This window comes from Pongo abelii, chromosome 18, assembly GCF_028885655.2.
Source record: "Pongo abelii isolate AG06213 chromosome 18, NHGRI_mPonAbe1-v2.0_pri, whole genome shotgun sequence".
Classification (NCBI taxonomy): Eukaryota; Metazoa; Chordata; class Mammalia; order Primates; family Hominidae; genus Pongo; species Pongo abelii.
The window spans coordinates 33489876-33505034 of NC_072003.2; the positions used below are offsets into that span (position 1 = coordinate 33489876).

The 15159-nt window shown below is 43.0% G+C and overlaps 1 protein-coding gene across 1 annotated transcript in view; it reads left to right on the top strand.

Annotated features, from left to right (window-relative positions):
- The window catches only part of ITGAM (integrin subunit alpha M), a 78162-nt gene that overhangs the window by 15672 nt on the left and 47331 nt on the right, over window positions 1-15159 (top strand). The window contains exons 9-12 of the mRNA XM_024233586.2: window positions 201-351; window positions 1334-1407; window positions 1582-1711; window positions 2626-2768. Coding sequence (XP_024089354.1) covers window positions 201-351; window positions 1334-1407; window positions 1582-1711; window positions 2626-2768 — 498 coding nt within the window. The remainder of the gene's footprint in view (window positions 1-200; window positions 352-1333; window positions 1408-1581; window positions 1712-2625; window positions 2769-15159) is intronic.

Sequence of the window (15159 nt, forward strand, 5' to 3'; positions counted from 1 at the left end):
CCCCAACTTACTTCCTTGGCACAGTGCCTTGTGCAGTGTACGACCTGCCCAACTATACCTGGCAACCCTGTCCTAGGGACCTTCTGATGCATTTCCTCACTTGATAAATAATGGTTCAGACCAGTTTCCTGCAGAATTGTCTTTGCCAGGTGATACTGCTAGCCTCAGACCATGATTTGGCCTCTGTTCCTTGGTAACAGGTGGGAGATGCCTTCCGCAGTGAGAAATCCCGCCAAGAGCTTAATACCATCGCATCCAAGCCGGCTCGTGATCACGTGTTCCGGGTGAATAACTTCGAGGCTCTGAAGACCATTCAGAACCAGCTTCGGGAGAAGATCTTTGCGATCGAGGGTGAGTCAGTCATCTGTGTTCCCAGAGCAGCTCCAGAGGCAGCCCCCCACCCCAGAACACATAGTCCCCTCTAGAATCCAGACCTTCCTAACCCTTGGTATCCCCCAGCATCAACTCTCTCCACTTCCTTCAGCTCCCACTCCCAGCCTCACTTGGTCAATTCCTTTGAAGTCAAAGAATCCATACTTTTACCTGTAATTTTGCAAATCTTGGCTATAGGCTGGTAAATTGGAGTATGGGGGAGTCAAATCCCACCCAGTATTTTAACAAAAATTGGATGTGTTGCCAGCAGTAGTCTGTTTGGTTCTCTGTTGTATCCCAATTGCCTAGAATAGTGCCTGGTACTCAGAAGGTGCTCAATAAATGTTTGTTGAATAAAAGGAATTTAGAAATTGGGGGATTTCATATACAGTCTGGGTTTATGGCTTATCTTGAAAAGCTGGAAGATTAGACACCTTGAAGACCTTGAAGACCGCATTCCCACTTGGCAGGAAGTGGCTGGAGGTGAATGGCTGCCACCCTTCTAAGAGGGACGTATGCTGTCCAGCTTGACACAGATCCCGTCGGAGTCTCCTTTGTCTGTGGCCACCAGAGCATTTGGGTTTTCAGTACCTGTTCTAGGTTCTTCTGCTTTCTTTTCTTTTCTTTTTCTTTTTTTTTTGAGACTGAGTCTCGCTGTATTGCCCAGGCTGGAGTGCAGTGGTGTGATCTTGGCTCACCGCAACCTCTGCCTCCCAGGTTCAAGTGATTCTCCTGCCTCAGCCTCCCGAGTAGCTGGGATTACAGGCACATACCACCACGCCCAGCTAATTTTTGTATTTTTGGTAGAGACGGGGTTTCACCATGTTCGCCAGACTGGTCTCTAACTCCTGACCTCAAGTGATCTGCCCATCTCAGGCTCCCAAAATGTTGGGATTACAGGCGTGAACCACCATGCCCGACCTTCTGCTTTCTTTAATGTAGAAACTTCTCCTCTTCACAGGTACTCAGACAGGAAGTAGCAGCTCCTTTGAGCATGAGATGTCTCAGGAAGGCTTCAGCGCTGCCATCACCTCTGTAAGTGGCCCTTCATTAAATTGCAGGGGTGGGGCAGGGGTAGCAAGAAGAGATAGGAGAGATGTGGGGGTTTGGGGACTCTTCTCTGTGATAGGTACTTGGGAAGTAGCTCTGTGAGGGGCAGCGGTGGTCCCTTCTTCCTTCCTCATCAACCCTGTTCTACATCTTTCCCAGAATGGCCCCTTGCTGAGCACTGTGGGGAGCTATGACTGGGCTGGTGGAGCCTTTCTATATACATCAAAGGAGAAAAGCACCTTCATCAACATGACCAGAGTGGATTCAGACATGAATGATGCTTACTTGGGTAAGTGGGGAGGGCAAGAATTACTCTAAGAAGGGGTCAGGATTTGACATAAGTCAACTAGCATAGATGTCTGGGTCTTGAATGAATGGGATACATATGTATGGGACACCAGTTATGAGGCTCTTGGGATAGCTTTAAAGACAGAAACTTCAATTTTTTTTTTGAGGTGGAGTTACTTTCTTGTCGCCCAGGCTGTAGTGCAATGGCACTCGGCTCACTACAACATCTGCCTCCTGCGCTCAAGTGATTCTCCTACCTCAGCCTCCCGAGTAGCTGGTATTACAAGAATGCACCACCACCCCTGGCTAATTTTTTTTTTTTTTGAAATGGGGTTTCACTCTTGTTGCCCAGGCTGGAGTGCAATGGCGTGATCTTGGCTCGCCACAACTTCCGCCTCCCAGGTTCAAGTGATTCTCCTCCCTCAGCCTCCTGAGTAGCTGGAATTACAGGCATGTGCCACCACGCCCGGCTAATTTTGTATTTTTAGTAGAGATGGGATTTCTCCATGTCGGTCAGGCTGGTCGCGAACTCCCAACCTCAGGTGATCCACCTGCCTCGGCCTCCCAAAGTGCTGGAATTACAGGCGTGAGCCACTGTGCCCGGTCTTTTTTTGTATTTTTAGTAGAGACTGGGTTTCACCATGTTGGCCAGGCTGGTCTGGAACTCCTGACCTCAGGTGATCCGCCTGCCTCAGACTCTCAAAGTGCTGGGATTATAGGTGTGAGCCACCGCACCCGGCCAGAAACTTCTAAATTAAATTATAATTATGTTCATAAAGAGAAATATAGCGTAGGCATCAGTTACCCCAACACAGCAAGCGTGGGGCTGCCCCAGTGCCCCTACTCAAGGGGTGGGTCTGCAAGGTGGAGGAGGGGGCAGGGAATGCACTTCACCTCTCAGACCCCCACCTTCAGGTTATGCTGCCGCTATCATCTTGCGGAACCGGGTGCAAAGCCTGGTTCTGGGGGCACCTCGATATCAGCACATCGGCCTGGTAGTGATGTTCAGGCAGAACGCTGGCATGTGGGAGTCCAACGCTAATGTCAAGGGCACCCAGGTGAGTGCGGTTTGTGGAGCATGAATGTGCAAACAGAGGCGCCCTGGGGGCATAGAGATTCCAGGAGGGGCATTCAGATGACATGCATGGCCCTCTTGTAAAGGAGCCTTTGGGGGCTATGAGCTGGGGAGTTGTGGGATCAGCTTAGCATTTGAGCATGCTGTGTCCTCAGCTTTTTTAACAATGATAAATAACAATGCTTGCCTGTACAGAGCTCTCTATGGGTCTTTCTGTACTCAGAGCTGGTATTCAACCCGTATATAACCAGGATAGCCATGTTAGTTAATAAAATATTGAAATAATTCCGTATTCATTGATAAATGGTGGATTCCCCCTCACCCATGCACTCTGGTGCTTCCCCAGTCTCTGTGGGCTTCCCCATGATCCAGCAACTATGAGGTCAGGCAGGACACTTCACAGACCCTCTAGGATCTGCTCCAGCCACGCCCCTGCTCAGTACCTGTGCAGCTTCAGCTGTTCATTATTTTGAATATCACCACTGCAAAAGCAGCATGGTCACATATTATGTGGGAACTAGTGAGTGAGGCAAAACTCTCTAGTCAAAATCATTCTTGCAAATTCCTGAAATAGGACTGCACCCATGATATGGTGCCTATAGTTCTTTATTTTATTTTTATTTTATTATACTTTAAGTTCTAGGGTACATGTGCACAACATGCAGGTTTGTTACATATGTATACATGTGCCGTGTTGGTGTGCTGCACCCATTAACTCGTCATCTACATTAGGTATATCTGCTAATGCTATCCCTCCCCCCTCCCTCCAGCCCACGACAGGCCCCGGTGCGTGATGTTCCCTACCCAGTGTCCAAGTGTTCTCATTGTTCAATTCCCACCTATGAATGAGAACATGTGGTGTTTGGTTTTCTGTGCTTGCAACAGTTTGCTCAGAATGATGGTTTCCAGCTTCATCCATGTCCGTACAAAGGACATGAACTCATCCTTTTTTATGGCTGCATAGTATTCCATGGTGTATATGTGCCACATTTTCTTAATCCAGTCTATCATTGATGGACATTTGGGTTGGTTCCAAGTCTTTGCTATTGTGAATAGTGCTGCAATAAACATTTGTGTGCATGTGCCTTTATAGCAGCATGATTTATAATCCTTTGGGTATATACCCAGTAATGGGATGGCTGGGTCAAATGGTATTTCTAGTTCTAGATCCTTGAGGAATCACCACACTGTCTTCCACAATGGTTAAACTAGTTTACAGTCCCACCAACAGTGTAAAAGTGTTCCTATTTCTCCACATCCTCTCCAGCACCTGTTGTTTCCTGACTTTTTAATGATCACAATTCTAACTGGTGTGAGATGGTATCTCATTGTAGTTTTGATTTGCATTTCTCTGATGGCCAGTGATGATGAGCATTTTTTCATGTGTCTGTTGGCTGCATAAAAGTCTTCTTTTGAGAAGTGTCTGTTCATGTCCTTCGCCCAGTTTTTGATGGGGTAGTTTGATTTTTTCTTGTAAATTTGTTTGAGTTCTTTGTAGATTCTGGATATTAGCCCTTTGTCAGATGGGTAGATTGTAAAAATTTTCTCCCATTCTGTAGGTTGCCTGTTCACTCTGATGGTGGTTTCTTTTGCTGTGCAGAAGCTCTTTAGTTTAATTAGATCCCATTTGTCAATTTTGGCTTTTGTTGCCATTGCTTTTGGTGCTTTAGTCATGAAGTCCTTGCCCATGCTTATGTCCTGAGTGGTATTGCCTAGGTTTCCTTCTAGGGTTTTTATGGTTTTAGGTCTAACATTTAAGTCTTTAATCCATCTTGAATTAATTTTTGTATAAGGTGTAAGGAAGGGATCCAGTTTCAGCTTTCTACATATGGCTAGCCAGTTTTCCCAGCACCATTTATTAAATAGGGAATCCTTTCCCCATTTCTTGTTTTTGTCAGGTTTGTCAAAGATCAGATGGTTGTAGATGTGTGGTATTATTTCTGAGGGCTCTGTTCTGTTCCATTGGTCTATATTTCTGTTTTGGTACCAGTACCATGCTGTTTTGGTTACTGTAGCCTTGTAATATAGTTTGAAGTCAGGTAGTGTGATGCCTCCAGCTTTGTTCTTTTGGCTTAGGATTGACTTGGCAACGCGGGCTCTTTTTTGGTTCCATATGAACTTTAAAGTAGTTTTTTCCAATTCTGTGAAGAAAGTCATTGGTAGCTTGATGGGGAAGGCATTGAATCTGTAATTTACCTTGGGCAGTATGGCCATTTTCACGATATTGATTCTTCCTATCCATGAACATGGAATGTTCTTCCATTTGTTTTTGTCCTCTTTTATTTCCTTGAGCAGTGGTTTGTAGTTCTCCTTGAAGAGGTCCTTCACATCCCTTGTAAGTTGGATTCCTAGGTATTTTATTCTCTTTGAAGCAATTGTGAATGGGAGTTCACTCATGATTTAGCTCTCTGTTTGTCTGTTATTGGTGTATAGGAATGGTTGTGATTTTTGCACACTGATTTTGTATCCTGAGACTTTGCTGAAGTTGCTTATCAGCTTAAGAACATTTTGGGTTGAGACAATGGGGTTTTCTAAATATACAATCATGTCATCTGCAAACAGGGACAATTTGAATACCCTTTATTTCTTTCTTCTGCCTGATTTCCCTGGCCAGAACTTCCAACACTATGTTGAATAGGAGTGGTGAGAGAGGGCATCCCTGTCTTGTGCCAGTTTTCAAAGGGAATGCTTCCAGTTTTTGCCCATTCAGTATGATATTGGCTATGGGTTTGTCATAAATAGCTCTTATTAATTTGAGATACGTCCCATCCATACCTAGTTTATTGAGAGGTTTCAGCATGAATGGCTGTTGAATTTTGTTAAAGGCCTTTTCTGCATCTGTTGAGATAATCATGTGGTTTTTGTCTTTGGTTCGTTTATATGATGAATTATGTTTATTGATTTGCGTATGTTGATCCAGCCTTGCATCCCAGGGATGAAGCCCACTTGATCATGGTGGATAAGCTTTTTGATGTGCTGCTGGATTCAGTTTGCCAGTATTTTATTGAGGATTTTTGCATTGATGTTCATCAGGGATATTGGTCTAAAATTCTCTTTTATTTTGTTGTGTCTCTGCCAGGCTTTGGTATCAGGATGATGCTGGCCTCAAAAAATGAGTTAGGGAGGATTCCCTCTTCTTCTATTGATTTGGATAGTTCAGAAGGAATGGTATTAGCTCCTCTTTGTACCTCTGGTAGAATTCAGCTGTGACTCCATCTGGTCCTGGACTTTTTTTGGTTGGTAGACTATTAATTATTGCCTCAATTTCAGAGCCTGTTATTGGTCTATTCAGAGATTCAACTTCTTCCTGGTTTAGTCTTGGGAGAGTGCATGTGTCGAGGAATTTATCCATTTCTTCTAGATTTTCTAGTTTATTTGCGGAGAGGTGTTTATGGTATTCTCTGATGGTAGTTTGTATTTCTGTGGGATCAGTGGTGATATCCCGTTTGTCATTTTTTATTGCGTCTATTTGATTCTTCTCTCTTTTCTTCTTTACTAGTCTTGCTAGCAGTCTATCAATTTTGTTGACCTTTTCAAAAAACCAGCTCCTGGATTCATTGATTTTTTGAAGGGTTTTTTGTGTCTCTATTTCCTTCAGTTCTGCTCTGATCTTAGTTATTTCTTGCCTTCTGCTAGCTTTTGAATGTGTTTGCTCTTGCTTCTATAGTTCTTTTAATTGTGATGTTAGGGTGTCAATTTTAGATCTTTCCTGCTTTCTCTTGTGGGCATTTAGTGCTATAAATTTCCCTTTACACACTGCTTTAAATGTGTCTCAGGATTCTGGTATGTTGTGTTTTTGTTCTCATTGGTTTCAAAGAACATCTTTATTTCTGCCTTCATTTTGTTATGTATCCAGTAGTGATTCAGGAGCAGGTTGTTCAGTTTCCATGTAGCTGAGCGGTTTTGAGTGAGTTTCTTAATCCTGAGTTCTAGTTTGATTGCACTGTGGTCTGAGAGACAGTTTGTTTTAATTTCTGTTCTTTTACATTTGCTGAGTGCTTTACTTCCAACTATGTGGTCAATTTGGGAATAGGTGTGGTGTGGTGCTGAAGAGAATGTATATTCTATTGATTTGGGGTGGAGAGTTCTGTAGATGTCTATTAGGTCCGCTTGGTGCAGAGCTGAGTTCAATTCCTGGATATCCTTGTTAACTTTCTGTCTCGTTGATCTGTCTAATGTTGACAGTGGGGTGTTAAAGTCTCCCATTATTATTGTGTGGGAGTCTAAGTCTCTTTGCAGATCTCTAAGGACTAGCTGTATGAATCTGGGTGCTCCTGTATTGGATGCATATATATTTAGGATAGTTGGCTCTTCTTGTTGAATTGATCCCTTTACCATTATGTAATGGCCTTCTTTGTCTCTTTTGATCTTTGTTGGTTTAAAGTCTGTTTTATCAGAGACTAGGATTGCAACCCCTGCTTTTTTTTGTTTTCCATTTGCTTAGTAGATCTTCCTCCATCCCTTTATTTTGAGTCTCTGTGTGTCTCTGCACGTGAGATGGGTCTCCTGAATACAGCACACTGATAGGTCTTGACTCTTTATCCAATTTGCCAGTCTGTGTCTTTTAATTGGAACATTTAGCCCATTTACATTTAAGGTTAGTATTGTTATATGTGAATTTGATCCTGTTATTATGATGTTAGCTGGTTATTTTGCTCATTAGTTGATGCAGTTTCTTCCTAGCCTTGATGGTCTTTACAATTTGGCATGATTTTGCAGTGGCTGGTACCGGTTGTTCCTTTCCATGTTTAGTGCTTCCTTCAGGAGCTCTTGTAAGGCAGGCCTGGTGGTGACAAACTCTCTCAGCATTTGCTTGTCTGTAAAGGATTTTATTTCTCCTTCACTTATGAAGCTTAGTTTGGCTGGATATAAAATTCTGGTTGAAAATTCTTTTCTTTAAGAAGGTTGAATATTGGCCCCCACTCTCTTCTGGCTTGTAGAGTTTCTGCTGAGAGATCAGCTGCTAGTCTGATGGGCTTCCCTTTGTGGGTAACCTGACCTTTCTCTCTGGCTGTCCTTAACATTTTTTCCTTCATTTCAACTTTGGTGAATCTGACAATTATGTGTCTTGGAGTTGCTCTTCTCGAGGAGTATCTTTGTGGCATTCTCTGTATTTCCTGAATTTGAATGTTGGCCTGCCTTGCTAGATTGGGGAAGTTCTCCTGGATAATATCCTGTAGAGTGTTTTCCAACTTGGTTCCATTCTCCCTGTTACTTTCAGGTACACCAGTCAGATGTAGATTTGGTCTTTTCACATAGTCTCATATTTCTTGGAGGCTTTGTTCATTTCTTTTTACTCTTTTTTTCTCTGAACTTCTCTTCTTGCTTCATTTCATTCATTTGATCTTCAATCACTGATACCCTTTCTCCACTTGATCGAATTGGCTACTGAAGCTTGTGCATGCATCACGTAGTTCTCATGCCATGGTTTTCAGCTCCATCAGGTCATTTAAGGTCTTCTCTATGCTGTTTATTCTAGTTAGCCATTCGTCTAATCTTTTTTCAAGGTTTTTAGCTTCTTTGTGATGGGTTCGAACATCCTCCTTTAGCTCGGAGAAGTTTTTTATTACCGATCATCTGAAGCCTTCTTCTCTCAACTCATTAAAGTCATTCTCCATCCAGCTTTGTTCCATTGCTGGTGTGAGGAGCTGCGTTCCTTTGGAGGAGAAGAGGTGCTCTGATTTTTAAAATTTTCAGCTTTTCTGCTCTGGTTTCTCCCCATCTTTGTGGTTTTATCTACCTTTGGTCTTTGATGATGGTGACGTACAGATGGGGTTTTGGTGTGGATGTCCTTTCTGTTTGTTAGTTTTCCTTCTAACAGTCAGGACCATCAGCTGCAGGTCTGTTGGAGTTTGCTGGAGTTCCACTCCAGACCCTGTTTTCCTGGGTTTCACCAGTGGAGGCTGCAGAACAGCAAATATTGCAAAACTGCAAATGTTGCTCTCTGATCCTTCCTCTGGAAGCTTTGCCACAGAGGGGCACCCAGCCGTATGAGGTGTAAGTCGGCTTCTACTGGGAGGTGCCCCCCAGTTAGGCTACTCGGGGGTCAGGGACCCACTTGAGGAGGCAGCCTGTCTGTTCTCAGATCTCAAACTCCGTCCTGGGAGAACCACTACTCTCTTCAAAGCTGTCAGACAGGGATGTTTAAGTCTGCAGAAGTTTCTGCTGCCTTTTGTTCAGCTATGCCCTGCCCCCAGAGGTGGAGTCTACAGAGGCAGGCAGGCTTCCTTGAGCTGCGGTGGGCTCCACCCAGTTCGAACTTCCTGGCTGCTTTGTTTACCTACTCAAGCCTCAGCAATGGCAGACGCCCCTCCGCCAGCCTCACTGCCACCTTGCAGCTTGATCTCAAACTGCTGTGCTAGCAGTGAGCAAGGCTCTGTGGGCGTGGGACCCTCTGAGCCAGGCGTGGGATATAATCCCCTGGTGTGCCGTTTGCTAAGACCATTGGAAAAGTGCAGTATTAGGGTGGGAGTGTCCCAATTTTCCACATACTCTCTGTCACGGCTTCCCTTGGCTAGGAAAGAGAATTCCCCGACCCCTTGCACTTCCCAGGTGAGGCGATGCCCCACCCTGCTTTGGCTCATACTCTGTGGGCTGCACTCACTGTCCTACAAGCCCCAGTGAGATGAACCCAGTACCTCAGTTGGAAATGCAGAAATCACTCGTCTTCTGCGTCGCTCATGCTTGGAGCTGTAGACTGGAGCTGTTCCAATTCGGCCATCTTGGAACCTCCTCTGCCTATAGTTCTTTAAAAAAAAAATTTCAGGCAGGGCATGTTGGCTCATGCCTGCAATCCCAGTGTAGCAGGACAAGCTGCAGACAAAACCCCTCAGACACTGAGTTAAAGAAGGAAGGGCTTTATTCAGCCAGGAGCTACAGCAAGACTCATATCTCCATAAACTGAGCTCCCCGAGTGAGCAATTCCTGTCCTTTTAAAGGCTTAAAACTCTAAATGGGTCCACGTGAGGGGGTCATGATCGATTGAGCAAGCAGGAGATACATGACTGAGGGCTGCATGCACCAGTAAACAGAACGGAACAGAACAGGACAGGGATTTTCACAATGCTTTTCCATACCATGTCTTGAATCTATAGATAACATAACTGGTTAGGTCAGGAGTTGATCTTTAATCAGACCCAGGGTGTGGCGCCGGGCTGTCTGCCTGTAGATTTCATTTCTGCTTTTTAGTTTTTACTTCCTCTTTCTTTGGAGGCAGAAACTGGGCATAAGACAACATGAGGGGTGGTCTCCTCCCTTACCAGCACTTTGGAAGGCTGAGGCAGGTGGATCACCTGAGGTCAGGAGTTTGAGACGAGCCTGGCCAATATGGTGAAACTTTGTCTCTACTAAAAATAAAAAATATATAAAAAAATTAGCCAAACGTGGTGGCGTGTGCCTGTAATCCCAGCTACTTGGGAGGCTGAGGCAGAAGAATCACTTGAACCCGGGAGGTGGAGGTTGCAGTGAGCTGGGATCGTGCCACTGCACTCCAGCCTGGGTGACAGGGCGAGACTTCATCTCAATTAAAAAAAAAAATTTCAACTTTTAGATTCGGGGTACATGTATAGGCTTGTTACATGCATACATTGCATGTTGCTGAGGTTTGGGCTGCAGATCCCATCACACAGGTAGTGAGCATAGTACCTGTGGTGGTTTTTCTTTTTTCTTTTTCTTTTCTTTTCTCTCTCTCTCTCTCTTTTTTTTTTTTTTTAGAGACAGGGTCTCACTATGTTGCCCAGGCTGGTTTTGAACACCTGAGTTCAAGCAATGCTGCCCAGGCTGGTTTTGAACTCCTGAGCTCAAGCAATCCTCCTGCCTTGGCCTCCCAAAATGCTGAGATTACAAGGGTGAGCCACTGAGCTTGGCCCAATAGGTGGTTTTTCAACCCACACCTCCTGCTCCTCCATCTGGTAGTCTGCAATATCTATTGTTCCCATCTTTATGTCTATGTATACGCAATGTTTAGCTCCCACTTATAAGTGAGAACATGCAGTGTTTGATTTTCTGTTCCTGTGTCAATTCACTTAGGATTATAGCCTCCAGCTGCATCCATGTTGCTGCAAAGGACGTGATTCATTCTTTTTTATGGCGGCGTAGTATTTGATGGTGTATATGTACCACATTTTCTTATCCAATCCACCATTGATAGACACCTAGGTTGATTCCATGTATTTCTATTGTGAATAGTGCTGTGATGAACATACGAGCATGTATCTTTTTGGTAGAACAGCTTATTTTCTTTTGGATATGTGGCCAGTAATGGGATTGCTGGGCTGAATAGTAGCCCTGCTTTATATTCTTTGAGAAATCTTCAAACTGCTTTCCACAGTGGCTGGACTAATTTACATTCCCACTGTCCAACAATGTATAAGCCTTCCTTTTCCTTCATTGCCTCACCAGCATCTGTTATTGTCTTTTTAATAATAGCATTCTGACTGGTGTGAGATGGTATCTCATTGCGGTTTATGATTTGCATTTCTCTGGTGATTAGTGATAATGAACTTTCTTTTTCAAATGTTTTTTGGCTACTTGTATGTCTTCCTTTGCGAAGTGTCTGTTTATGTCTTTTACCCACTTTTTAATGGGGTTATTTGTTTCTTGCTTGTCGATTTGTTGAAGTTCCTTATAGATTCTGGATTTCCGACCTTTGTCAGATGTGGTTTGCAAATATTTTCTCCCATTCTGTAAGTTTTCTGTTTACTCTGTTGATAGTTTCTTTTGCTCTACAGAAACTCTTTAATTAGTTCCCACTTGATTTTTGTTTTTGTTGCAGTTGCTTTTGAGGACTTAGCCAAATTTCTTTGCCAAGGCTGCTGTTGAGAAAGTATTTCCTGGGTTTTCCTTCTATGATTTTAATAGTTTGAGGGCTCACATTTAAATCTTTAATCCATGTGATTTAAGTCTTTAATCACATTTAAATCTTTAATACACCTTGAGTTGATTTTTGTATAAGGTGTAAGGAAGGGGTTCAGTTTCATTCTTCTGCATATGGATAGCCAATTATCTCCATACTATTTATTGAATAGGGAGTTCTTTCCCCTTGCTTGCTTCATAGTCTTTATTGAAGATCAGGTGGTTATAGGTGGGTGGCTTTATTTCTGGGCTCTCTGTTCTATTCCATTGGTCTATGTATCTGTTTTTCTACCAGTAACATACTGTTTTGGTTACTATAGCCTCATATTCGGATAGTGTGATGCCTCCAGCTTTGTTATTTTTGCTTAGGATTGCTTTGGCTACTTAGGCTCTTTTTTTGTTCCATATTAATTTTAGAATAGTTTTTTTCTATCTGTGAACAATGGCATTGGTAGTTTGATACAAATAGCATTGAATCTGCAAATTGCTTTGAGCAGTGTGGCCATTTTAACAATATTGATTCTTCCAATCCATGAGCATGGAATACTTTCCGCTTATTTGTGTCGTCTCTGATTTCTTTCAACAGTGTATTTCTCTTTGTAGAGACCTTTTACCTCCTTGGTTAGCTGTGTTCCCAGGTACTTCATTTTTCGTGTCTGCCTGTAGTTCTGTGTGTTTTTAAAATTTTTGTCAGTGGTTCTCTTTGACTTGTAATTAATGCATTGTATGGAGATGAAACCAGTTTCTCCTGATACCTGAACAGCTTGTCATAATTCTTTGCCAATAGTCAAATTCTTCACGTGGTCTCTCTAAACACATACTGGCCATTGATGGTGTCAATGCCTGACATGTATAAGGGATGGGGTGGGGAAAAAAGTGTAGAGGAATTACGGGAAGTCAAGTGTGGATTGGATGCCACTTCTCTGTTTTGGGTGTGTGGTCAGGACCACATGAGGAAGGCTGGCTGGTCAACTCCCACACCCCACACAAGTACACGCACATTACCATCAAGGGTGATAGATGCTTAAAGTGGGACAGTCTGGGAGTTATGAGAGCAAATGGAAGGGGCACCCACAGAAAGGCAGTATGGAAGCCTTCCTGGTGGAAGTGGCAGCTAAGCCAAGGCCTGAAGTGGAAGCACAAGAGAAGTGAAAAGGGGTGTGGGGAAGCAAGGGGCAAGAGGAGGGAGAGAGAATGGAATGGAGGGTCAGAATATGCGTATATGGGGGTGGGAGGAGTGGTGGGAGAAAATGGGAAAGAAGGGTAGGTGTGGCTTATCCCAAAGATGCAGGGCTTGTTCAACATCCCAAATATCAATATTGCAGAAATGGACAAGCTGATCCTGAAGTCCATATGGAAACAGAAGGGATCAATATATTAGACTTATACCTAAATATTTCATGGCCTTTGGCACTATTGTAAATTGTACTGGTTTTTAAATTTAAATTTCCAATTGTTGGAACAGAACAGAGCCCTCAGAAATAATTCCACACATCTACAACCATCTGATCTTTGACAAACCTGACAAAAACAAGAAATGGGGAAAGGATTCCCTATTTAATAAATGGTGCTGGGAAAACTGGCTAGCCATATGGAGAAAGCTGAAACTGGATCCCTTCCTTACACCTTATACAAAAATTAATTCAAGATGGATTAAAGACTTAAATGTTAGACCTAAAACCATAAAAACCCTAGAAGAAAACCTAGGCAATACCACTGAGGACATAGGCATGGTCAAGGACTTCATGTCTAAAACACCATGTTGCAATGGCAACAAAAGCCAAAATTGACAAATGGGATCTAATTAAACTAAGGAGCTTCTGCAAAGCAAAAGAAACTACCATCAGAGTGAACAGGCAACCTACAGAATGGGAGAAAATTTTTGCAATCTACTCATCTGACAAAGGGCTAATATCCAGAATCTACAAAGAACTCAAACAAATTTACAAGAAAAAAACAACCCCATCAACAAGTGGGTGAAGGATATGAACAGACACTTCTCAAAAGAAGACTTTTATGCAGCCAACAGACACATGAAAAAATGCTTATCATCACTGGCCATCAGAGAAATGCAAATCAAAATCACAATGAGATACCATTTCACACCAGTTAGAATGGTGATCATTAAAAAGTCAGGAAAAAACAGGTGCTGGAGAGGATGTGGAGAAATAGGAACACTTTTACACTGTTGGTGGGAATGTAAACTAGTTTAACCATTGTGGAAGACAGCGTGGCGATTCCTCAAGGATCTAGAACTAGAAATACCATTTGACCCAGCCATCCCGTTACTGGGTATATACCCAAAGGATTATAAATCATGCTGCTATAAAGGCACATGCACACGAATGTTTATTGCAGCACTATTCACAATAGCAAAGACTTGGAACCAACCCAAATGTCCATCAATGATAGACTGGATTAAGAAAATGTGGCACATATACACCATGGAATACTATGCAGCCATAAAAAAGGATGAGTTCTTGTCCTTTGTAGGGACATGGATGAAGCTGGAAACCATCATTCTGAGCAAACTGTTGCAAGCACAGAAAACCAAACACCACATGTTCTCATTCATAGGTGGGAATTGAACAATGAGAACACTTGGACACTGGGTAGGGAACATCACACACCGGGGCCTGTTGTGGGCTGGAGGGAGGGGGGAGGGATAGCATTAGCAGATATACCTAATGTAGATGACGAGTTAATGGGTGCAGCACACCAACATGGCACATGTATACATATGTAACAAACCTACATGTTGTGCACATGTACCCTAGAACTTAAAGTATAATAAAAAAAATAAATTTCCGATTGTTTAGTGATATAGAAATACAACTGGCCGGGCCCAGTGGCTCACACCTGTAATCCTAGCACTTTGGGAGGCCAAGGCAGGTTGATCACCTGAGGTCAGGAGTTTGAGATCAGCCTGACCAACATGGAGAAACCCTGTCGCTACTAAAAATACAAAATTAGCCAGGCGTGGTGGCACATGCCTGTAATCTCAGCTACTTGGGAGGCTGAGGCAGGAGAATCGCTTGAATCCGGGAGGCAGAGGTTATGGTGAGCCGAGATCATGCCATTGCACTCCAGCCTGGGCAACAAGTGTGAAACTCCATGTAAAAAAAAAAAAGAAAGAAATACAACTGATTCTTACATATTGATCTTGTATCCAAAACAATCTTAGAAAAGGGGAACAAAGTTGGAGGGTTCACACTTTCCAATTCAAAACTTACAAAGCCATAAAGCCAGAAAGTAAATTAGTGGTTTCCAGGGTCTGGGGGTTGGATTGGGGATTGGAAATACTGCTAACAGATACAGAATTTCTTTCTGGGAAGATGGAAATGTTCTGGAGATAGTGGTGATGACTACACAACATTGTGAATGTACTAAAACCCAGTTAACTTTATACTTTAAAATGGTAAATTTTATGGCCTATACATTTAATCTAAATTATAAAAGCCACTTTGAAGAAAACAATGTGATTCACCATAACAGCAGATTAAAGAAGAAAAAACATGTAA